The sequence below is a fragment of the Gekko japonicus genome, unplaced genomic scaffold (genome assembly GCF_001447785.1).
Source record: "Gekko japonicus isolate JY-2015 unplaced genomic scaffold, Gekko_japonicus_V1.1 scaffold2161, whole genome shotgun sequence".
In the NCBI taxonomy this organism is placed as follows: domain Eukaryota; kingdom Metazoa; phylum Chordata; class Lepidosauria; order Squamata; family Gekkonidae; genus Gekko; species Gekko japonicus.
This window is the reverse complement of record NW_015160897.1, coordinates 103,447-128,564: the sequence shown is the minus strand read 5'-3', so window position 1 is coordinate 128,564 and position 25,118 is coordinate 103,447. Positions and strand designations below refer to the sequence as shown.

The window sequence follows — 25,118 nt, the reverse complement described above, 5'->3', positions numbered from 1 at the left end:
TCTACGTTGGCAGAGTAATAATAGATCTTGCCCTTCTTTAAGTTGTCCATGCATGTCCACCACTGCAAGCTGGAACGAACTGCCAGCGGGACCTTCAGCGGATAGTCTCGACGCTCCATGATGTGCCTTTGATATGGTCTGAGGAGTCGTTGTAAGGGTCTGGCGTGCAAACGAGCCCATTGAATCAGATCTATACACAAAATTAAAAGTCCCAAAAGTTTCGCCAAAGTCATTAGATTGGAGACTGGATTGTTCAGAACAGTGGACGCCAAATCCCGGATCTTTGCGGCCCTGGGAGACGGTAGGAATAGAGTGTTGTTGGATGTGCTGATAATCGCCCCCAGATGTTCGAGTGACTGAGTAGGCTGCAACGTACTCTTGACCCAATTGATCACAAAGCCGTGGTCTTGTAAACACTGAAGAGTCCGTTCGGTGTTGCGTACCGCCGCCTTTCTGTCCTTGCCCCGCACCAGAAGATCATCGAGATACGGGTGCACATGCACTCCCATCTTTCTGAGATGCACTACCGGATTTATTAGAAGCTTGGAGAACAATCTCGGAGCTGTAGACAAGCCGAATGGGAGCGCTCGGTGGCACATGCAGATATGCCTCCGTCAGGTCTATTGACGTTAGATAATCGTTTGGGGACAGATTTTCCGTTATGGACCGCAATGTTTCCATGCGGAAATGTCTTAGTTTTATGAATCTGTTGAGGAATTTCAAGTTTAAGATGGCTCTCCAGTCCCCATTTCTTTTGGGAACCAGGAATAGAATTGAGTACAGACCTCGTCCGCATTCTAGCGGAGGCACTGGCTCGATGGCTCGTATCTGCAACAGGTGTAGTAGTGCCTTGTTTACTAGACACCGCTTGTTGTAGGACTTGCTGACTGGAGAAATTAAAAATCTGTCTGGTGGGGGGCAACGAAACTCTATGGAGTAACCCTGGGATACCACCTCTATTGCCCATGCGTCCGCCTGGGACTCTCTCCACGCCTGGGAAAACTCCAGAAGTCTCGCCCCCACCGGAGGGGCAACGTAGTCACGCCTGCTTGGGTTTGTTGTCTCTCTCAGTTCTGTCAGTTCTGTTGAAGGGTCTGTTGTACCTTGTGGTAAATGATCCTCTTTTTCCCTGGGGCTTGAACGAACTCCAAGAGTTCTTGCGCTGTTCCTGGCGAAAACGCGGCAAGGAATGTTGAGCACGAAAGGAATGCGTAGGTCGCCTATCAAGATGACGCAGGTTCCTTGGCATGGCCTTTTTCTTGTCCCTCGTCTCTACAAGTATGCGATCTAAGGCATCTCCGAAGAGTCGGTCGCCCTGAAAAGGATAAGATGTAACTGTCATCTTGGACTGGAAATCTGCCTGCCATGCCCTCAGCCAGAGAAGTCGCCTCGTGACCGCAGTAGAGGCAAATGCCCTGGAAGCAAAAGTCAGGATATCCAAGGTGGCGTCAGCCGAGAAGGACGCTCCCTTTAGTATACGATTAGCGCCCTCCAAGAGGCCTCTGTTGTTTTCTGGCAGCATTTGGATTAATTTGCGTATCCAGACTATTGACGCTCTGGAAGCAATGGACGCCGTAGCCGCCGCCCTGACGATCATTGCAATGGATTTGTGTAACCGCTTTTGCGTAGCATCAGCCTTCTTGTCGATAGGATCGCGGATAGTGCCGTGGCCATCCTCGGACACCAGGCCCGTTGACTGAATCGCCGCCACAGGACCATCCACTGGGGGGATCTGCAACAACTCGCTGGCATAACTGGGTAAAGCATACATTTTTCTGACAAAACCTGGAAACTGCTTGTTTGCAGTAGGCCTGTCCCACGCCACCCTTAATTGACGCTCGAAGTAGTCTGGAAAGGGGAAGACGTTTTCTACATGCTCCTCTGGGGGGGAAAATTCCTGGTCCCCCCTAGATCTGGATTTTATTTTAGGCCTAGAAGAAACCTGGTCCTCAGAGGGAGGGGTTTCCTGAATCTTTAATGCCTTCATTGCCTTAGATAAGAAATAATGATAGTCTTCAGGCTTGAAGAACCTACTGGCCTGTTCAGACATCTTAATTTCTTCTGACTCTTCGTCAGACAGAAATTCCCCCTCCTCTCTTTCGTCAGCAAGGGATCCCTCAGACTCCTCATCCCCCCATTGCTCCGTCCTAGAGCCCAGGCAGGGTCTTGGTGGGGCTTTTTGGGGCGCTTTGGTAGACCAGGAGAAAGAACCCGGAAAGGAGACCGATGTCCCCTGACCCTGAAGGGATCCTTGAGCAGGGATACCCGCCCTCTCACACAGGGAGGAGATGCCCTCTTGCATGGCCTGGCGAAACGCGGACATTAGATCAGCAGGGTCTATTAAGGCTGCTCTAAAGGAATTATGCTCCATGCCATCTCCTACTGGGCCTAGGGAACGCGAATCGGAGACCTTACTTGCTCCGTCCGATCCCTCATCGCGCTGCAGAGGCCCAGACCGAACGTCCCCGCTCGTCTCCGATCCTTCAAAATGGCCGCCGATCTTCGCCCGGCCGGATTTGGCGGGCTCCGCTTCTTGCGGCCAGCGTCGCTTCAGCACACGCTGCGCCGCCGCCGCCGCCTCTGCCGCGCTTGTTGGTGTGGCACGATCAAGCCCCGAAGGCAGGTTGACCACACAGTCGAGTTGCGCTCCGCCCGTCGCCGCGGTGAGCATTGCCGCTTCTTCATCCCCCGAAGAGAACACATCGGTGTGTTCCGCCATCATCGCTCTGCTCCTCAGGCCCTCGGTAAGGACTTGCCTCACGACGGTCTTTGACTTTACTCTCCGATGAGAAGCCGGAAGAGAAGAGAGGTGGAGAGGAGGGGGGGGGGAGAAGAGGACAGCGTGACAAAAGATAGAAAAATGAGTAAGAGTTGAAAAAAGTAAGCTAAAGGTTGAAAAGGAGAAAAAATGAGTGGACAAAAAACACAGAGTTTTGTCCCTAGCTGCTACTCCCTCAGAGGCAGGAATAGAAGTGAGGGGCAGGGCTATTCCCAGGGCGCCAACAGGAAGGAGAAAAAAGTATTTCCTGCCTCCCTATAGGAACGATGGGAATAACCAGAGAGATGTCCTCCGCCTCAGAGTGAGAAGACACTTACATGAACAACGACTTAGATACACACACTCTGCTTGATATAGCCTTCTCCACTGAATTTGTAAATAGCTTTATTCACTAAAGGACAATTAAAAATATTTTGCAGAGGCAGGTATTGCAGTACTGACAGTGAAAAAAATTCTGGGTACAAATGACCCCCCCCCCCGGTGGATTGTTGTGGTTCATGTCTATTATCCAAATCTGCTAGATTTGACTGATCTGTCTTGTTGATCTGATATCACTAATAAGCAAAATGAAACATAATTTTATCATAACCAAGCTACTTTGATGCTGCATACCTGATAGTCATCTTAATGCCAAGATGCTGTACAGATGTAAGGCTTTTGGTTGTCACATTTGCATCAGCTAAAAAAAAAGAGGGGGGGGAATGAATATATATTTGCAATATAACAATGGTTTTAATTGAAACAGAAGTTATATTTCCCCATATTTTAATCAGATTTTCTAAGCACCTTGTTGTCTTCTAAATACTATCCAGGATCTCCATAAAAGAAAAACAAACAAATCAAATTAAAAACAAAGAAAGGTCAAAGTAAGAGGTCAGGCTATTTTCCAAGAGACAATTACTCCTCAGATTGCTCCTTGGTCTGGCTTTATGCATAAAGGGCACCCAGAATAGTTTCAAGGTTACTTTTCAAGGAACTGGAATATTTAGCATTCATGACAATCTTCTCCCCAAATGATTTAAACTAGAGTTCAGCAAACAAAACTGGAATTTTTTAATTCAGGTGAGTAACCCTGTTGGTCTGAAGAAGTAGAACAAAGTATAACTTCAGTGGCACCTTTAAGATCAACACACAAATAAAATATTTATGCACACAAAAGCTCATACAGTGAATAAAACATTTTTTTGGTCTTAAAGTGTCACTGGACTCATACGTTTTAAAATTCAGTGGCTCAGCTATTCTAGGTATGGAGTAGGTATGAATGAGGGGTGTGCATACTGTGGATTTGGGTTTATTCGAACTGAAAAATATTAGCATTTTGGAGTATCAGAACCAGAGGAAAAAATCCCTGAAAAAAATCCCAGATATATTCGGGAATTACCAAAAAAACTGGGCTGCCCAGCAGAGCCCCAGTTGAGCCAGGATTGGCTTCTGGGTGGGCTCTGTTGGGCAGTCCAGTCTAAACCAGGCTGTCCAGCAAAACCCTAGCCAAGCCTGGAGGGAAAGTTTTCCCTGTAGGATTGGCTTCTGGGCAGGCTCTGTTGGGCAGTCCAGTCTAAACCAGGCTGTCCAGCAGAGCCCCAGTTGAACATGTGAGGAGAAGTCTCCCTGCATCATTGGCTCCTGGGCAGACTCTGTTGGGCAGTCTGGTCTAAACCAGGCTGCCCAGCAGAGTCTCAGCCGAACTTTTGAGGAGAGTTCTCCCCAAAGGAGTGGCTGCTTGGCGAGCTCTTTTGGGCAGTCCAATTTAAAGGGACTGCCCAAAAGAGCTACAGCTGAGCCACCCATCTTGCTGCTGCTTTCTCCCCCCCCCCGTATTTTTAGTTCGGGTCTATTGGATCCTGGGTCCCTCAAAATTGGGTCTATTGGATCCCAGATTCAAAAAATCCTGGATCTGAATACTTTACTGGTATTGGGATCCAGTTTTTTGGGGGGAATCCCAATTTTTTTTCCAGGTCCAATAGACCTGAACTGAAAAATCCTAAGGAAAAAATTGCACACCCCAAGGGAACCTTTACCTTTAGTATGAATGCATGATTGTAATGATGTGATAAATGTCACTTGTTTATTCCAGATGCATTTTAAAAAATTTTCCACAAAGCTGAACTCTGTTTTATTAAAATATCTTGTGATACAATAGCTTTTAGGACAAAAGCATCAAAGGATCAATTTTCTCTATAAAAATAATTTTCTGTCTAACAAAAGGCAGAGCTTCTGAATTGTCAGTCTGATGAAGAGGTGGATACATGTATAGTAGTTAAACACAATGAATATAATTTGCTATACAGAAGCTCCTTAGACGCCTAATTCAGTAAGGATTTAAGCAAAAGTCAGAAAATCACCTCATAGTTCAAAAAGAAATTAAAATTGCTCAGAACAAGCCTAATTCAATTTAAGTAGACACCTTCCATTGAATGTATCCTAATTTATATTTAAGTTTTATTTGATGTCTGTCAGGAATCTAGTTATATTCTTAAGTTTTATTTGATGACTGTCAGGATTCCAGTTATATTCTTGTTGAGAACAGGGGTGTACATTCGGTATAAACCAAGCCAAATAAATACCTGAAAAATACCTTACCATTATTTTTTGGGCATTTTCTAAACCGAATACAGATTAGAGAATTTGTTTCAACTACCAATATAGATAATACCAAAAAAGCCAAAATTGTTTGGCTTTATTTGGCAATGCTGAATAGCTGCGGCTGGAGAGGTTTAAACTTTAAAGAGCTACAAAGTTACCTTTTACTTCTTTCCTTTAGGGGCCTTTTCTACCTTTTGCTCTGGTTTCCAGGGCAACAGGAGGGAGGGGGAAGAGACAACTTAGCAGCCCAGTGCCTCAGAGTCAATCACTGCAATGCATTTGCAAATGGCATTGCATTGCAGACTTGCAAACTTTGCATTGTTGGCTTTCAGATGTTAAGTCCATCTAACTACCTTGCTTTCACTACCCCTTTCACAGTTAGTTGTTCTTTGGGTTTGGTGAGTGGTAGCTTGTGGGCATTTAATAATAAGGGTCTGTTTTAGGAATTGTTTTAAATAAAATTTCAGAATAGGGCTTTAGTTCCTTCCTCAGTAGGCCAGTGGTAGGAGAATATCAAAATAGGCAAGGTTATGTGTGTCTTCAAACCAGTGGTATAATAGTAATAGCCTAGATTTTTTAGGGAAAAAAAAACCCTGCTGGGATTCTCTGGTGTGACACTGGTTACTTCTGTTGGGTTTGCACTGCTGCCACATTGGCACTGGGTTGTGCTGCTGGGCACTATTGCACTGGCTCTGCTGTCCTTGTAGCCCCCACCCCCCTCGCTCAGATTGTGATTCTGTGCTTGACATCAGTTCTGTTGAGCTGGCATTTGCCACAATGGCACTGAGTTCTGTTGCTGGGCACTAGTAAGTTGGCACTGGGTTCTGCTGTCCTTGCAGAAATGGCCCTCCTCAGTTTCTACTTCAGAGATTCTCAGATTTGACCTTAGTCCTGTTGGTTTTTGGCACTGCACAGTAGCATGGGTACTGCTGGGCCCATTGCACTGGTTCTCCTGCTGGCCTTGCAAAATGTCTCCCCCTTCACTTTCTACTGCAGAGATTCTCAGGAACATTCTGCTGGGTTTGTGTTGCCTTGTTATTCCCACCCCATTGGAAACAATGGAGGATGGGGGTACCTTCTTGGGGTGCCCATAGACTTGGACCCCCTGGTCCAGTCTTTTTGAAACTTGGGGGTTCTTTTGAGGAGAGGCTCCAGCAGCCATGGTGTAAATTTGGTGCCTCTACCTCAAACTCCACCCCACAGACCAATGAATATACCCTAGGATCAATGCTCCCTCTAAGTTGTGGAATCTTGTGAGCAAAAATTCTACTTTGTGAGCTACTGGCATTAAAGTTGTGAACAAGTGATTTGGCTACAGCATAATTTAGTTTGCTCTGGAGCCATCCTTCCTGAACTAAGACAAAAATGTGTGAGCTGGAGACTAAAAAACTGCGAGCTAGCTCACAGTAACTCAGCTTAGAGAGAACACTGCCTAGGATAGATTTGCCACTGAGAAATATTCCTGGTATCTGTTTTTATCCAGTATTCCTGGTATCTATTTTTATCCAGTTTCCCCAGGGCTGTTTTGGCCCCCCTGTCCACTTCTGCTCCCCTCCCTTTAATCCTGCAGGGAGAAGTCATCAGGGCCAGGCCTGGTAAGAACCATCAGGTGATTTACTACTATATGACTTGTATGACTCAACTAAGGCCAGTAGAGACCATCTGGTCACTCACTACCATTTGACAGCAGCCACATCATGAAACCCAGAGTGGTGTACTGATTATGAGTAGGATCCAGAGGACTCAGGTTCAAATTCCCAGTCTGCTATCAGTGAGTGACATTAGGCCAATCACTCATTCCAAGAATAACCCACCTCACAGGGGTTTTGTGAGGATAAAATGTAGGAAAGGGGAATGATATGTTGCTTTGGATCCCTATTGGGGAGGCAGGGTACAAATAAATTAAATTTACAAAATAACACTGAAGAATGGAGGGCTCAGAAGGTGGGTGGGCAGGTATGAGAGAAGGAAGGAGGAAGGACGAAAAGAAAATGGAGAAGATATAGGGATTTGCCAGGAAGAGAGAAACATGTAATAATGTAGGGAGGGGAGAAATGAAGTGTCCATGCAAGTTTCTGGAGATTTCCATTTGTGTGTGTTTCCACAAGTTGTAGTATTTCAGTTTAAAAGCTAAGATAATTTATAAAGGTTAGGAGATCTCAGAGTAGGAGGAAAAATAACAAAATGTATTTTTCCTAGTATATAAGGTTCCAATCTGTGACTATTCTGCACACTACATAAAATGTACTTCTGTATTTACATCTTTAGGTACTATTCAGCAGAAGAGCAAAACGTAGGTTTCTATGAACAAGGCTGAAGCAATTTCAAAACACAAAAGGTCAAATTTTAAACGGCTTGCCATATTTCAAAAACATTTCAGTTTTTACTGCTATTGAAAAGGAAGTGAAAAATAATGGGCAAGATGTATTCCACATCTAATTAAACAAGACATGTGTGAGCAGAACACTGTTCAAAGTGAAGTATATACAACTACATATTTCTAGTATGACATTAAATTTGCCAGCATTTTAAATGCAGTTTAATAACTCAAGCTGAATAGACTCTTAACAAATAAGAACTTCACAGAGTTTTGACTAAGAACAAAGGATAAAATATGAACAACAGAAGGTGAAGACTTAGTTTGACAGACATCAGTGAACATAATGCAATCTAACAGAAAGCATGCAAATAAAAACATTATAAAACAAATTGAGAAATGTTCTTTTAATAGCTCGTCTCAAAAAGAAATTGCAGTATATTTCACTGTAATGCAGTTTTTTGCTATGCTTTATGATAAAATAAGGAGCTGCAGTGGCTCAAGTGGTTAAGATGCTGAACTGCAGGCTGTAGAAGGTCGGTAGTTCAGCAGTTCAAGACCCAAGTGTGCCGCATGATGGAGTGAGCTCCCGTCTCTAGTTCCAGCTCCTGCCAACCTAGCAGTTCGAAAGCAAGAAATTGCAAGTAGATAAATAGGTACCCCTTCGGTGGGAAGGTAACAGCGTTCCGTGCGCCTTGGTGTTTAGTCATGCCGGCCACATGACCACGGAAACGTCTTCGGACAGCGCTGGCTCTTCGGCTTTGAAACGGAGATGAGCACCACAACCCTAGAGTTGGACTCGACTGGCTTTCGAGCAAGGGAAACCTTTACCTTTACTATGATAAAATAGGACAATAAATGTGCGGTTGGTTCACTACAAACAATGGATCCTTACAGTTCACAAGCTAGCCATTTGGCCAAACTTAAGTACAAGAAAAAGGGGTTATTCTAAAAAATAAAGTTAACAAGAAAATCTGTAAGAATCAGTCTTTGTTCAGAAGAATGGCCGACCTAATCTAGCAAAGTCCTCGAGTGATAGTGTGATGACCCACGAACGTGTGTCTGAACTGTATTGTTTCAAACAGCAGATGTGAATTTTCATGATTGATCTTCCACACTAAGATTCCTGGTATACACAAAACAGCATTTAAGGGGAAAAGGTCCTAGGCTAGCAGTTTCCATGACATATCAGTTGTACTGCAAATAAATTGAAGAGAAGGAGATAAAATACATCCTTGTCTAACACCTTTATTTACTGGAAACCATTGTTTCTCCATGTGCTGTCCTAACAGTAGCCTCTTCTCCAGAGTAAAGGTTGTGCATCAAAACGATCAGATTCTGTGGCACACCCATTTCTGTTGTTGCTTCCCATTAATCCTCAATGGCCCTTTCCTTACATGGTATACACTGAGCCCACTAGAAATCAGCTGGAAAGTTATACGGCTACCACCACAACAGCTTAAAGATGCTACTACAAGATCCTCAGTAGTAGCTTTGGGACTAGCTGGCTGTCAAATGGAAATGGGAAGATATTTTTGACAGTTCCCATAATAATAATAGTTGATTCTGAAATAGTTCCTTTGTACATTGGAATAATTTTCAGAGTCATATAAAGTTAAAAATACTTGGTTTGAATATATTGTACTCACACCTTGCCCATACCTTGTCTCCTCCACAGAGGCTGGATTTTCAGCAGTTTTCTCTTGGAAGCCCTACATGTATGCTTCATCTTTGCCAACACAGGCAGGCAACACAGAGTTAATCATTGTAACAGATTATAATTAAAAACTGCAACTGCATAAATGCTGATGTATTAGCTTATTATTCTCCCTCATCTTATAAAACGATAACCCAAAGTAATTTGATCTTTCAAGATTTGCAAATTTTATAATGGATAGAAATCCTTAGGGATTTCAGAACAGCTGGATGAATTGTGTTATTCTAATTTCAACTACCCAAGGGTTTAAAAAGCTACTGTAGTTTAAGATAATCAATTTCTCATTTTCAGAAACATGATAACACTGAATATCAATGCATTGTCCTCAAACGATTTTCATATAACACATTGATTCTATTCATTAGAAAGCTAGGCTAGACTATTGTCGTACTCCCTGTTGATCAGAAACCTGGCCAAGGGGTGTGCATGTTTCAGCTGTACATGGTAGTTTGCTGGCTCATTAAACACAAATTTATCTACTATCTTTTTTTAAAAAATGGGTCTTTGTGGATATACGGTTTGTGCTGTACTGGCTCACTACACAACACTTTTAATGGTGAAGAATACAGAACCAGTACATATTATAGCAAAAGCACTAAATAAACAGCCCTTTGAAAAATGTAAAGCTGCATTTAATTTTGGCTTTAAATTTATTGCAACATACAAAGTGACTCTCTGGGATAGGCAGGCTATTCTCTCAAGTAAAATACATATATAAATAAGTAAGCTGCTTGAACAAACATTAAAATCTACTATAACAGAGAAGATTAACATCAGTATAATTAAAAATGGAAATAGTAGGATGGTTGATTTTATACCGCTGTCCCATCTTTCTTTTGGACTGAAAAACCCAAGGTGATCAACACAATATAAAAAATAAAGCAGACCAATGGAAAAACCCTTTCCTCTCCTGATAATTGCAGAATGGACTAGCTGATAACAGAACTCAAAAGAGGCTGGTTGGCACTGCAGCCAACTTTTATTCGTTTATTAATTCAAAACAGAAGAAAGAATAATAGACAAAGTACCTTTATATTCTCGATCAATAAAGTAACAATTTGATGGTGTTTCAGAGAGATGCAACACAAATGATTCAATTAATTCTGACAAATCTGCAATAAACCAAAATGATTATCAAAAAAGCAACATTATACAAAATGCAGAACCACATTACCCCCCCCCCCCATGAATGTATCTGGGGAATTGAAGCCATTTAAATTGCCACGTGTTTATTCACACTTGCATGGAAAACAATGCAAAGGATACATTCTGCTTTTGTATTCATAATGACATTTCTAGCTTAAAGTTAAATTTTAATGACTTATTTAACATTCTACTTCAGTGTAAACTGAAAGGGAATCTTCTGTTATCCTTTGATCCTCCAAGGATTACTCCTGAATTAGTTGGACAGTTTTAATATAAGGGAAATTAACTGTCATTATATTGCCCTATCTGTCTACATTGCTCTATGTACCCAGGCTGAAGGGAAAAGGAAAGCTTTAGGATTTGTCCACCTTTGGAGATGAAGAATTCCAAGCAGCAAACTTTCCTACATCTATGATATCATCCTTACCCAAAGCCCTGAGCACTTTCCATGGATATTTTACCATTGCAAGCATTTAAATTAATAGAACAGTCTGGAAAAGGAGAGGAGTTTAGGGGTTGGATGTCATCAATATGCTGACAGTGACAACATCCTGTTCTATACCTCCTTATCCAAATCTCCTGGTGATATGACAGAGGTCCTGAGTCACTGCCTGTCTGCTATGGTTATATAGTTAAATGTGAATAAATTGAAACTAAATTGTGACGAGACAGAGGTAATGCTGGATGGGAAGATGGACAGCCTGAATGTCATTGTGCTTCCCATCTTCCATGGGGTTCAGGTGGCCCTTGCAGACCTATCAGTTATACTATATCCACCATTACTTTTGGAGAAGCAAGTTAATCAGCTGCAAAAAGTACTTCCTTCCAACTTGTAAGATGGCCCACTACATTGACTTGGCTAATCTGGCCACCTCTATCCATGCCACAGTAACATCAAGACTAGACTACTGTAATGCCCTCTACATAGGTCTTCCCTCAAAATCAGCTCAGAGACTCCAGCTGGTATAGAATGCTGCAGCTCAGTTATTATCAAGAGCTAGGCAGAGCATGCATACTACTCTCATTCTGCAGTCACTCTACTGGCTGCTCATTAGTTATTGAGTTTAATTCAAAGTGCTGGCTATAACATACAAAGCCCTTCATATGGCCTTGCACCCTCATATTTGCAGGACAACCTCTCTTTCAATGCTCTGAGATGACAACTTTGCTCATCTGAGCATAGACGTCTGCAGGTGGCACTATGCAAATGGACAAGATTAACAACTGCCCGTACATGTGCCTTCTCTGCTGTGGCCCTCACTTTACACAGTGGTCCACCTGATGAGGTCAGGAAGGCTCCCATTCTCCTGGCATTCTGCAAACTGTGCAAAACTGAATTATTCAGGAGAACATTTCTTTTAAAAAAATGCTAGGACTATATTGTAACGCAATGGGTCAAGGAAGATGCTTTAATAAAGGGAAAAGGGCCTGTGGACTATACTACTGGGCATAATACATACTGTCGATAGCAGGATTACTTGCTATGTAATTTCTGCATTGTTTAACATGTCAGATTTCTGCAGTCCTAATCCTATTATATTGCTTACTGGATGCCCCATCCTGTTGACTGCATTGACTTGCACTGTGTAATACAATTTGAGTCTCAGTAAGAGAGGTGGACTGTAAATAATGTGAACAAATAAATACTGATTTACGATAATGAGTCGATACTATCTGCATGGGGTAACCCTGTCACAACTGTCCTTTTTTTCTGGATATTCCACTGTTCTTAGGCAAAAAGTCAGTAACTGCCTCGACTAAAGAAGCTGGCTTACAAATCCAAGAGACAGCACACTACCCGGGACTGGAGCATCTACCTCTGCAGGAATGGACTCAAATATATTGCCTCCTGTTGCCTAGAAATAGTTTAGTAGTTGTCACCAATTAAAGACATATACATCAATACTCCAAGAAAATTTCTCTCCTGACAAAACATTTTTTTCCTGTTAACTGATTTTTTTCTACCTGCAGCTCTAACAGTGGTGTGCCAGCAAGTTAAAAATTATACAGAGCCAACATAAAATGATTATCCTGAAATAAAGTTATCTCCAGACTTGCCAATATGCATTTATGAATTTGTTGCTTAGCTTTTTCTTTAGTTGCTGGTAGAAAAAGAATTTATCAAGTTTCTGACTTCAGTGTTAACAGAGTGTAAATATCACAGAATTATTTTCATTTGTCACAATGGAGCTGCCAGAACAAATAATATGCCTTGCATTTGGGTAATTGATATGGCCTATTAAAAAGAACAATACATTTCTTTTTTGCCCTTTACAAGTTCATTAATTTTAAACATCAGGAGCTGCAGTTTTAATATTTATATTTAAGCAAATAGTTTTTGTACAAGTAGTTACATATTTTTGCATTCAGTATGATACATATGATTTACATTATCTAAGCTGAAGAGCAGTCTTGCAGTACTGCTGTACTCACATAAATTGATGGCGTGAACGCTAAACTATAATACATTTTGAATACTATTCTAAATACCCTTTAAAATTGCTATACAAACAGCAGGCATAAAAATACTACCATGTTAAAGATGCAACAAAATCTAGTTTAAAAGCTGTTATAATTCAAGTTACTTATCCTGGCAGTCTTCCACACAAAGATGAAGAACTCTGGTTGACTTCCAGTTTCCATTTTTAATGTAATTTCTGCTGCTCCCCAAGATCCTAAGTCATCAGTTTGCTTCAGAATTACTCCTGGCACAGCATTCCTTACGATGGAATGATAAGTTACAAAGGAAACATGGCATTCCCAATGCTGTGCTTCCTCCCTAATGCTAATATGGAGGGAGGAGAGGATTTGTAAAAGAAAACTGGCAGCCATAAAAGAAGTGAATCACATGCATGTGCGCACACGCACACACACTCACTTGGGAGGGGGATATAATGGCTAGTTCTAAATTATGCCTCCAAAAGGATAAAAATCGTATCGACCCAACTGGCAAAATGGTTTACATGTCATGACTTCTCCTACTAAAGCCCTCAGACATACGTGGAGTTATCAAGATAGTACAATAATATATAATACAGTGGTAAAGTAAAACTTGAGCTGCGGTGGCTCAAGTGGTTAAGACGCTGAACTGCAGGCTGTGGAAGGTCAGTAGTTCAGTGGTTCAAGACCCGGGTGCCGCAAGACAGGGTGAGCTCCTGTCTCTAGTTCCAGCTCCTGTCAACCTAGCAGTTCGAAAGCAAGAAATTGCAAGTAGATAAATAGGGACCACTTCGGTGGGAATGTAACAGCGTTCCGTGCGCCTTGGTGTTTAGCCATGCCGGCCACATGACCACGGAAACGTCTTCGGACAGCGCTGGCTCTTCGGCTTTGTAACGGAGATGAGCACCGCAACCCTAGAGTCGGATTCGACTGGCTTTCGAGCAAGGGAACCTTTACCTTTAAAGTAATTTTATTTGGTGGAAAATATCTATCTATATACATGTACTCACTTATTCCACTCACAACACGTGGTTTTCTTTCCATGATATCACAAAACTGTCTTTGAGTATTTTCAATCCATCCAATTTGTTTATTTGTATTCTTTAGAGCAGATAAAAGTTTGCTTACATCTTCATCTAAAAGAAAGAAGAGAATATTATAATGAAAACTGTAGCGTTATTTTTGAGAAGCCAGTGTGGTGTAGTGATTTCAGTTTCTGACTAGGAGACCAAGGTTCAGATCTCCACTCTGCAATGGAAGCTTGTTTGAATGACCTTGGGCAGGCCACAAAGACTGACCTACCTCACAGGGCTGTTGTGAGGATCAAATGAAGGAGAGAAGAATGATGTAAGCCACTTTGGGCCTCAGTGGGGAGAAAGGTGGGGCATAAATAAAGTAAACAAAATTGTTTACAAGATTTCTTTAAAAGTTAACTAAAAGCTTCCTATTAAGTATGTTCCTTAAAAAAAAAACACCCTAAAAAGAGGGACTCTGGACAACACAGTTATTTTCACTTACATTCAACATAGTTCACAAAAGGAGCCAGTACTGGGATGACTATGGCAGAGAAGAGTCCTGCCACACTTACAGAAACCACTTCAAACTGTATATGTTCAGGTGGTGTATTGTCTTGTTCAGACTTGTTTGAAAAGGTCCACAGATGTATAATTTGAAAACTGAACAGAACAAAAGGTAGCTCTAGCACAGGGGTGGCCAAACTGCAGGCTTGCCAGCCGCATGCAGCTCTTGGAGCTCTCTCCTGCGGCTTGCAAGGCTTGCTACCCCCTTCCTTTGAAAGTGGAGGATTTTTTCCTTTTCGAGAGTTGGGTGGGTGGGTGGCCAGCCAGGGCCTGCTCACCGTCAGCTAAGTTCCACCCCCAGCTCCTAGCAGCTCTCAGTCAGGCCAGGCTGCACATGCTGCCTCTTCTTGTCACCACCAGTGGGAGCCAGAAGGGTAAGTTTTTTTTGGGGGGGGGGAATCTGTTCCAGGCTGGGTGTGGGTGGTTGGGGACTCATTTGGGAGGGGCAAGAGCACCCCAGCTGGCTGCAGACCTTTTCCCTGACCGGCCTAGGCAGGCCGCAGGTAGCTGGGCAGCTCTGGTGTGGATGGCACGGACTCATTTGGGGTAGTGGCTGAGAGCACCCAGGCTGGCTGCAGCCTGCCCAGGCCAGCCGGGGAGGTTTTCCGTGGCTGGGCCACTCCAGTGTGGGTGGCAGGGACTCATTTTTTTTGGGGGGGGGGGCTGAGTGTGCCCAGGCTGGCCGAGGATCTTTTCCCTAGCTGGCCTCGGCAGGCTGCAGGTGGGTGGGCTGCTCCAATATGGGTGGCAAGGACTCATTTCGGGTGGGGGGGTGGGGTCTGAGAGTGCCCAGCCTGGCTGCAGCCTGCCCTGGCCGGCTGGGGAGTTTTTCCCTGGCCGGCCTAGGCAGGTTGCAGGTGGCCAGGCCCCTCCAGTGTGGGTGGCAAGGACTCATTTCAGGGGGGGGGCAGCACCCAGGCTTGCCAGATGCCCCTGAAGTTTATTTTATTTATTTATATTTATTTTTAAAATTTTCTACCCCACCCTCCCAGCCAAGGCCGGCTCAGGGCGGCTTACATAAAATCAGCATATGTTTGTAATAAAACAATTAAAACAAAGTTAAAACTAGTTAACAATAACACAGTAGGTGCTAGTATTGTTGCTGGGTCGGCGATGGCTACTATATTAGTTCTTTCTTCCCATAACCGGCTATTAGGTCTACTTTTGATGTCTTTCAGGCGGTTGGCACAGGTTGATGTTATAAATTCCAGGGGCTCCTATCCTTCAACAACTAGTTGTTAATGAAGTTGAATGGTGGCGGTGGCTCCAAAAGCCTGGCGGAAGAGCTCCATTTTACAGGCCCTGCGGAACTGTAAGAGGTTCCGCAGGGCCCTGATCTCTTCTGGGAGCTCATTCCACCAGGCCGGAGTCGCCACTGAGAATGCCCTGGCTTCTTTAAGACTCGGGAGGGCCAATCGGTTCTGGGCCCCTGAGTGCAGTGCTCTCTGGGGAATATGTGGGGAAAGGCAGTCTCTCACCAATGTAGGTCCCTGACCATAAAGGGCTTTACAGGTAAGAACCTTGAAACGAATTTAGTATGCTACCGGCAGCCAGTGCAATGCCTTTAACACAGGCTGAATGTGCTCCCAAATTGGGAGTCCCATCAGCAGCCTGGCTGCAGCATTTTGCACCAGCTGCAGCTTCTGGATTTGAGACAAGGGCAGCCCCACATAGAGAGCATTACAGTAGTCCAACCTCAAGGTGACCATTGCATGGATCACTGTTGCTAAGTCATTGTATTTGACGGGAACCAACTGCCTGATCAACCGAAGGTGATAAAAGGCCGATTTGGCAGTGGCTGCTACCTGGGCCTCCATCGTTAAGGAAGCATCCAGGAGCACTCCCAAACACCTGACCTCCGGCGCTGGCACCAAAGGCGCACCATTGAAGGTCGGAAGCTGGATCCCTACCCCCCGGACCGCCCTGGCTTAGGTAAAGGATCTCCGTCTTCGTTGGATTCAATTTCAACCGGCTCAGCCTAAGCCAACCAGCCATGGCTTGTAACGCCCGGTCTAGACCTTCAGGTTTGGAGGCAGACTGATCACCTAACAACAGATAGAGCTGGGTGTCATCCGCATACTGGTGACATCCCAGCCCATGCCTCCGGGCAATCTGGGCAAGAGGATGCATATACATGCTAAAGAGCATCAGGGACAAAACAGTCCCTTGAGGAACTCCACATTCTAATGGGTGCCTTTGGGATAGTTGACCCCCTAGTGCCACCCTTTGTCCCCGACCTCGGAGAAAGGAGACAAGCCACTGTAAGGCCAGTCCCTGTACCCCAGTGTCGGTGAGGCAGTGGATCAGTAGCTGATGGTCGACCGTGTCAAATGCTGCCAACAGGTCTAACAGCAACAGCACTGCTTTTTGGAGGTCATTCGTGAGGGCCACCAGTGCCGTCTCCATCCCGTGTCCCAGGCATAAACTGGATTGGAAGGGGTCTAGAATGGAAGTGTCATCCAAGAAGCCCAGGCAAGTTGGAGACCGGCCGATAGATGGCCAATTCGGCCAGGTCCAAGGATGGGTTTTTCAAGAGAGGGCGGACCACTGCTTTCTTAAGTGCCCCAGGGAACCGCCCCTCCGTAGGGCATCTCAAAATCCCTCATGGCCAGTTTTTTAAAAAAATATTATTTTTATTATTTTCTACATAAATCCTACAAAACTACACACTAACTAAAATTACAGCTATCAACGACCATATATAATAATTATTTTATTAAGTCAAAGCTTTTCTCTTATTCAGATTAAGAATAAAAATTCTATTCTATTATTTTGATATGCAAAAAATTTAAATTGTTGACTATGCAAGATTATGTAATGTAATATAAACACTTCTAAAGTTTAAGCTATTTTCTGCCTTTCGTTCCTCTCTTCTTGCTTTTATCGTCCCGGGGTGGTTGTGTGCTGCTGCTCCCAATTTTGATTCGGATTCTACTTCTGAGCTGGCATCTGCGGATGTTTCGTGGCTTTCCAAGCCATGTGAACTGTCCAATTCTCCTTCTTCTTCCTCTGGGTTTTTTGTATCCTTTTTGGGTTCCTGACGTCATTCCAAAAACTGCTTCACTTTGGTAAAATAGTCAATCTTTTCTTTTTTTGCCTTTGTAGTTGAACATCAAGCCTTCAGGTAGTATCCATCGGTAGGTAGTGGAATTTTCCCGTAAATAGGTGGTTAAATTCTTGTATTGTTTTCTCTTCTTCCTTACCTCAAATGGAATATCTTTTAGTATTCTGATGTCTTCTTCTTTAATTTTTAGTGTAGTCCCAGATGTTGCTTTCAGTATTGCATCTCTTATAGATCTCTTAGAGAATCTGACGAATATTTCACCAGGCAGGTTTTTTTCTTAATAAATTCTGAATATATCCGATAGATCATATCCATTTCACTTTGTAATACTTCCGCCTTGAAGCCTGTCATTGGTACAAGCGCTTCACTAAGGATTTCTTTCAGATTCTCAGATTTGTCTTCTGGTACACCTTGAAATCTCAACACATATGAAGTTTTTTTCATTTGTAGCTGCAAAAGTTAAGTTTTATCTGAAGATATTTCTTTTTCCACAACTTCCAGTCTTTGATCAACTGCTTTAGTCTTGTTTTCACTTCTTCTTTTATTGGATTCTTTTAGCAGAGGTCACAATGCAGTATCCAGCATGCCTGCAAAGTCAAAGTTCACTTCCGGTTTAGAAACTGGACGTGTTGAGCTGACAGTTCCTTGTTGAAGCTTCGCTTTTGCCGCCATCTTTTCAGCCCGATAAGACATGTTTTGTAAAAGTTCGCTTAAGTCTTTAGAAATTTAATCGCTCTAACGCCTTAACAGTCTGGCATTGTATTGATTAAAATCAGCCATCCTCTCGACCGCCGCCACTTTCTGCCCCCTCTAATGCTTTTAAATCTTTGCCATTTTCAAGGGGTGGGTAGCTTCCTCCCCCTCCGCTTTTTCTTGGGGGCACCTGGGTTGGCATCTTACTCACACTCCACTTCATCAGGTAAGAGAAAGTCTTTTTCTTTTTGCTGGGTAAGTTGCTCGCTGGTCCGGTATGCTCGTCTCATGCCCAGAATGGTACCAAGGCGGCAGGGACCTATAGGGGCAGGGGGGAGCCTCAATCCTTTGACCTCGGCTTTGGGAGAGGCACCCCCAGCGCCCCAGGCTGAGAGCCCCCTACAAGGGCTCCAGGTGGTAGGGCGTACGGTTAGGAGCAAGTCGTAAACTTCCTCTAGGCTGAGCAGGCCGAAATGTCATAGCCAATGTCCAATTCCCGAGCATTTGGTTTGCCTTGTGGCAGAGCAGTAATGGACTAAATTGTTCTAAATAACTGGGCTGGGCATGAGCTTGTGGATGCAATTGTGGCTGTATAATATTCTTACTTATTGGCTTTGATTGCCATCTCATAGGATCTCATAAACGTCCTACTCACTATTCCTTGTTGCCCCTGAACATGGAGGCTTTCTTTAGCTACATGGGCTAATCCAGCTGCAAGCACCCTCTTACCAATTAGTAAGAACACTGGGAACAGAAGCAACATATCTGGCATAACAAATCTGGTATACCATCATGTTGCCTTGAAGAAGGACCTTTATCTTGAAGTACCTTTACTTTTTTTTTAAGTATCTTTAAATGGATATTTAAATGCACATGTAAGCTGGCTCAGAGTCAATGCTTTTGGCTGTAAAGCATCCTGACAATTTGATAATAGTTGATAGGCCTGTGCAGTCATTGACGATGAGGAGTAAGAAGCCCCTTCTCTGCCTCTTAGTTGTGGGACAACTTGTGTTTGGATACTGCAACCAAAAAGGAAACTAGAACACATTTGGAGTCCAGTGGCACCTTTAAGACCAACAAAGGTGTATTCAATGTATGAGGTTACTAATCAACACCTGACGGAGCTAATTCGTACAGCGCTGACAACATACCAGCTGGATTTCTGACAACTCACAAGGCTTCTACTAGCAGCAGCAGCAAATAGCTGGTAAGTATCTCTAATTTAATTAATTTACATAGTTTCATCCATGTTTTGACCAGATACTAGATATCATTAGCAATACCTGTTTTTACCACTTTTGTTTTTCTGTTTTTACCACCTGGGGACTTTTGGGGGTATTATACAACCTGAAACTGATATTTTGCAACGATATTTCAATTCTTAATGAATATATGGTACATTCCACTAATTTTATCCTTACCACAGTCTTGTGAGATGGGTTAGTTGCTGTATAATTTAATCTAAGATCTCCTGGTAAATTTCAGTCTAATCTAAGATCACTCAGTGAGCTTCATGAAGGAACAGAGCTTTGAACCAAGCTTGTACCATTTAAAATAAACACTCTAGCCATTCTTCCATACTGGCTACAAAAAGGGAATGAACTAAAAAATTACAAACAAGCCACCGGGTTGTTTTTTTTAAATGATACTGAGTGACATACTCTGCTCCCCCAATGTGCCACAAAACTGAAGATTTCCTGGCTGGCATTTGGATGTTTTAACAAATAGTGGTTTGTTTCTGGCTTACAAACCAGATCTCAAATTATGAGTAATCCTGGTTTGTAGGCAAGAAACAAACTGCAGTTTATTAAAAATCTGTGATTTGTTTAGCACAACAGATTGCCAGTTAGTCTAAATAGGAAATCTTCAACCTTAGCACAACATACAAGGGGAAGACTTCCTGGCTTGTTTCTGTCCCCAGCCAACAATAGTTTTATTTGTGGCATCTGAAAGAAGAGTCCGTGGGCCCTAGTGTGTCAAACATATTCGTGTCTCCTTGAATCCAAAATGCTTTATGTAAGGCAATAAAATATTACTTGTACAAACTGACAAGCACTAGGAAAGAAAGCATGACATACTGACACAGTACCTAGCTAACTTATGCAAATCAGCAATTAGAGGATATTTGGATGGACGCAAATCAACCAACTGTAGAGAGAAGAGATTTCTAAACAAGAGAAATTTCTTAAAGGGTTTAAAGTAATCATAACACTTATATTTAAAACATTTTTAAATGGATTATTTTAGTAGCACGCAACAATTCAATGACAAAGTATTACAAGATGTTGTCCAGAGGCACTGCCTCTACTCTTGAGTAGTCCAAATAGTAGGGGCACCCCACTTTCTAAACTCAACCAGAGACCCACAAAACTCAGGCCACGGAAGACACTGCTGGTTCTGAAACACAGAGCAAACCATAGCTCTGGAAACAGGGTCTCCATTTTCAAGTGGCAACAAGGCAACTCTCAGAGCAAATCTGTAGTCTTCTTCCCCACCCAAGAAGATATGCATATGAAACAATGGAAGTTCCACCAGGTAAAATATCTACATATCTAAAGGCTATACAGAGGCCACCTGGTGAATAGCCCTCCTGTTTCCAGTACCTCACCCAGCCCTTTTATGTGATCCCATGTCTATGTGTGAATTCTTTGTCTCAGTAATTGAACTTCCTTGCTCCATCCCTCAGGATGCCGAGAGACAAACCAATCAAACATTCAAATTATTAACAATCCTTCCTGACAATAATCAGGTACCCATCTCCCATCTTTTGTCTATATCTGGGAACCTATTCAACTGCCTTGGCAGAACCATCAATGTACATAAAATCCATTCAGATAGCCACAGTACAGTCATCCAACACCTGGCTTCTATTGTTAATCCAGATTCTGCCTGTAATGATTCCATGTTTTGGTGTGTGTGTTCCTTTAAATGTTAGCTTGACTGCAGTAATGCAAGGAGGGCGAAAGGGAGAGATGAGTGTGATTTGATTGGCTGGTGACTGAGAGTGTGGGAGGAGGGATGTTCTGAGAGGAATCTGTGCGTGTGTTTTATGACAGAGTTCTGTGTATGTGTCTTTGGAAAGTGAAGTGTGGAAGAGCTATGAAGAGAGGCTGTGAGACTCTAAAAGTTTTGTGAGAGAGTCTATATGGCAAAGAAACAAGTAGTCTAAACTGTGTGGTTAGACAAATGTTTTATCTTGTGTGCCTAAGACAAAGAGCTTAGCCAGTGTGGCTACATATATAAGAGAGAGAAGACTATCAGCGTGGAATTTTGGTGTCTGAGAGACTGTGTGTGACACCCTGCCAGTTATATTTACAAGTTCCTTTTTTTCCAGAAACAGTTCAAGATAACCAGAAACCTATTTTGTTCTTTATTCAATAAATCAGTTTTTGTTTAAACATATCCCAGAAATCAGTACAGTCCTTTCTCAGGGCCACATAGTCCTCTGAAGTGCCCAGACCCCCCTGGGTCATGCTACCAAAAGAGAGAGAATTGGAATTCTTAATTCCCGGTGGCAGCAAAAACTACCAAGTTTATATACACAGAGGGTGGTTTAATGGAAAAGCAGTTCCCCCAAATAGCAAGCACGCCACACTGCCCCTCTGAAATCTCATTGGTCACATCTAGGTAGGCCTTGCCCATCCTGATGCCATGCACCCCTGGGACTCATCACTGGCCCAGGTAATCTTTTCTCTTCACCTGAGACAAGCCCCTCAAAACCTCCTATTAGTTTGCATTGGTCTCCAATGTCTATATCCATCCAGGCACATAGCCTCAGACTGTATGTCTCTGCCCGGATGCCAACTGGCAGTCCACCCCCGAACCTTTGGATTTGGGCCATAAATCTCTTCTTCATGGACCTCTGCATGTCTGGACAGGTAGTATCACCCTCTATTTAATATCAATTGTCTCTGCTTTCTTATTTCTGTATTGTGTGTGTGAATGCTTGATTATTGTTTGTATGCTTGAGAATATTTAATAAAGAAATCATTGTTTCAGCTACCCAATCTCTGTGTCTATTCCTGGGTTCTTGGGAATTCTGACTCCAGTATACGCAGGTCATAATCCACGTTATATGCCCATTGCCATTTTATATTCATAATTCCCCAAGATATTATTAAGAAATAAGGCAATTTGTCTAACAAAGAGTAGAAGTAGGTGGAACTCCTGCAACCAAAAGTCTGATTTTTTTTTGTAGATAGATGGCTAAAGTGGCTCTGTACAGCTACACAGAGCTTGCAATTGGGGCTTCCTTAAATACAAATACTTTCAAGATAATTTAAAGTGCCCTGTTTGAGTTTTTTGTTACCACACTTACAAATTTAGCAAAATTTCAAGGCAAGCAAAAATTGCAAAGGTAAAAATGCTGTCTTATTACTGGAATTAAACCTTGCATGTTTGCTTCTTGGTCCCTTTAAATAGCCTGTTATTCCTGCTTCATATCAACTTTTAATATCCCACTTAATATTTAATTTTCCAAATGAAATCATCACTTACTAATACCGTTAGCCCTTTTTAGTTAACATAAAATATTTGCTGTTTTGTTTGTTTCATTGCAGAACATGCATTTTAAAATAGTTAGGAGCTTAATAATTTATATTTAAATAGTTTTCCTAGCATTGGAATTCATTTGACCAATCCAGAGCAATGCAAAGATGCATTTCAAAGTATGGTTATTCTAATCTATTTAGTATGCACATTCTAATGCCAAGTAATTACACCGAGAGGCTTCTTCAATTGCCTGGCAGCACAAACCAAATTCCATTCTTTGTCTTATGCTCATTTTATCTCTCCCTGGCTCATAGAAAAGCCTTTATACCAGGCAGATAATCTGCTAGAGGCTCTTTGGCCCATCAAGGGACTATATGACTTACATTCACCATTGCCATATTTTCTAGGCACTTTCACAGGAGAACGTTTGCAGGAACACAGGAATTAGGGGGGTTTAAGTCAGATGTATGGAAAATATTGTTCTCCTCCACTGCCAGCATGCATCTCTAGTTTCAGTGTACCCCACTCTTCAAATTGTTCACCTTCCAGAACACCAGCTGGCAGGGGATTTACTTCATGCAATCCTATTATTTTTCTGTTAAGTGGCATTATATACATCGAAAGCCATTCTGAGCTCACAGAAAAACATTCTGTAAATGTCCTAAATAAATAACTTTCCAGAAGCTCAGTCACAGTAGACAGATGGAAACTTTGCTGTGAACTGCCAAGCAGCTCTTCCAACATGGCAGAATGGCTCTGACAAAGTAGGCTCTGGCTCAAGAAAAGCTGTGCCAAGATAAACTAGTTAAGTATTTAAGGTACCACTAGACTCTGTCATTTTGGATACCTAAGGCATTCACAATCCCTTGGTGCAACTACAAACATCTTACTGTTACCCCAGTAAGCTATCTTTTCCTGAACCAAAAGGGGGAAAAAATTAAGGGCTTGCTATTCACAAAGCAGAAGATGATTAAACAATGCTTTCTTCCATCATGGCCTGACTTTCTCAACCACTTATGGGTGGAAAGGAATCTTCTTCGTATGAAGGAAAATGAGAACATTCTAGGCCCCCAGACTGTTTTGTTACAATCTGACACAAGACTGATTTATCTTCTACCAGCACAGCCAGTACAGGAGTAAACCATAAAGTCATGTACCCGTGTACAGTTAAGTCATATAATAAAGCCGAATACATCTTTTCTGTTTTATTTTTGCAAATGTTACCATGGTTTCCAAGATTTCAAATCTACTTTACACTACAAATGAAAACCCATTATTTTAACAAAAACGGAAGACCTGATGTTCATAAGTTAGTAAGCACTCAACAATAGTTAATATCACAGGGTGATGCAGTACAGATTCCATTACATACCGAAGGAGTTACTCTAAAATAAATCTGAATTTTCTTAATTTCACTATAAAATACTACTTTCCTCCCAAAGGTCTTTTTGCCCTGTTTGATTTTTATATAGAATATCAGATTGCTTTTATTATGGAGACCCTCAACTGCTTATACTAAATTCAAGGTTATCTATTAAAGTTTGAGCCCAGTGGCCCTTTAAGATCAACAAAGTTTAATTCTGAGCATGCACACGTCTTCAGATACTTCATCAGTTATCTGTAGTTCACGTAAATATAGATGACATTGACTAAACTGTTAAGACTTAATGCTTGACCTTTGATTTTAAATTATACAGGTTTTGAACAAACAAAGATGTTCTTGGGGACAGATATAGCTTGTAGAAAGCATGGACTAGTTTCAAGTAAAAATTCTTGATCTGAAATGAAGCTCCCCATAGATTTTTATTTTGATTCTCAAATAAAACAACAACCCACCAACATTATTTTATTGTCTGAGGAAGCGCTTTCAGTGTTTGAAATGAATATCATTTCTAAATTTAATCTAGAAGATAAATATCTACACCTACTGTAAATTGAGATTTTGCTTGGTGAAACATTCTGCATTTGTGGCAATGCCTTATAATTCAAAAGTTACTGATTATCTATCCATAATGCAACTCAGTCCTGAAACACAAGTTAAGTCATGCAAAACAAAAGAGATGAAAGAAATAAAAAGAAATCCTTCAGTGTCAATATGGCCACCATCAGCTACCAAAGAATGCATTAAATCTCATTTTTTTCCCTCACCCAAAACTTATTTTTTTAAAAATCTTCTTGATGAACGCATAAAATAGACTAGTAAGCAGAACTATGGAAATCTTCAAGTGCAGCAGCATACTATTAACTAATCAATTAGATCACATACAAGAGGGGGACCTGCGATATTCACGGGGGGGGGGAGACAAGAG

At 42.3% G+C, this 25,118-nt stretch overlaps 1 protein-coding gene across 1 annotated transcript in view; it reads right to left on the bottom strand.

Moving 5' to 3' along the window:
• LOC107120979 (protein broad-minded-like) overlaps positions 1–25,118 on the bottom strand; it is a gene marked incomplete at its 5' end in the record, with an annotated part of 153,841 nt that overhangs the window by 32,969 nt on the left and 95,754 nt on the right. The window contains 3 exons of the mRNA XM_015423776.1: positions 3,392–3,458; positions 10,425–10,508; positions 13,992–14,117. Of these exons, the coding sequence (XP_015279262.1) occupies positions 3,392–3,458; positions 10,425–10,508; positions 13,992–14,117 (277 nt within the window). The remainder of the gene's footprint in view (positions 1–3,391; positions 3,459–10,424; positions 10,509–13,991; positions 14,118–25,118) is intronic.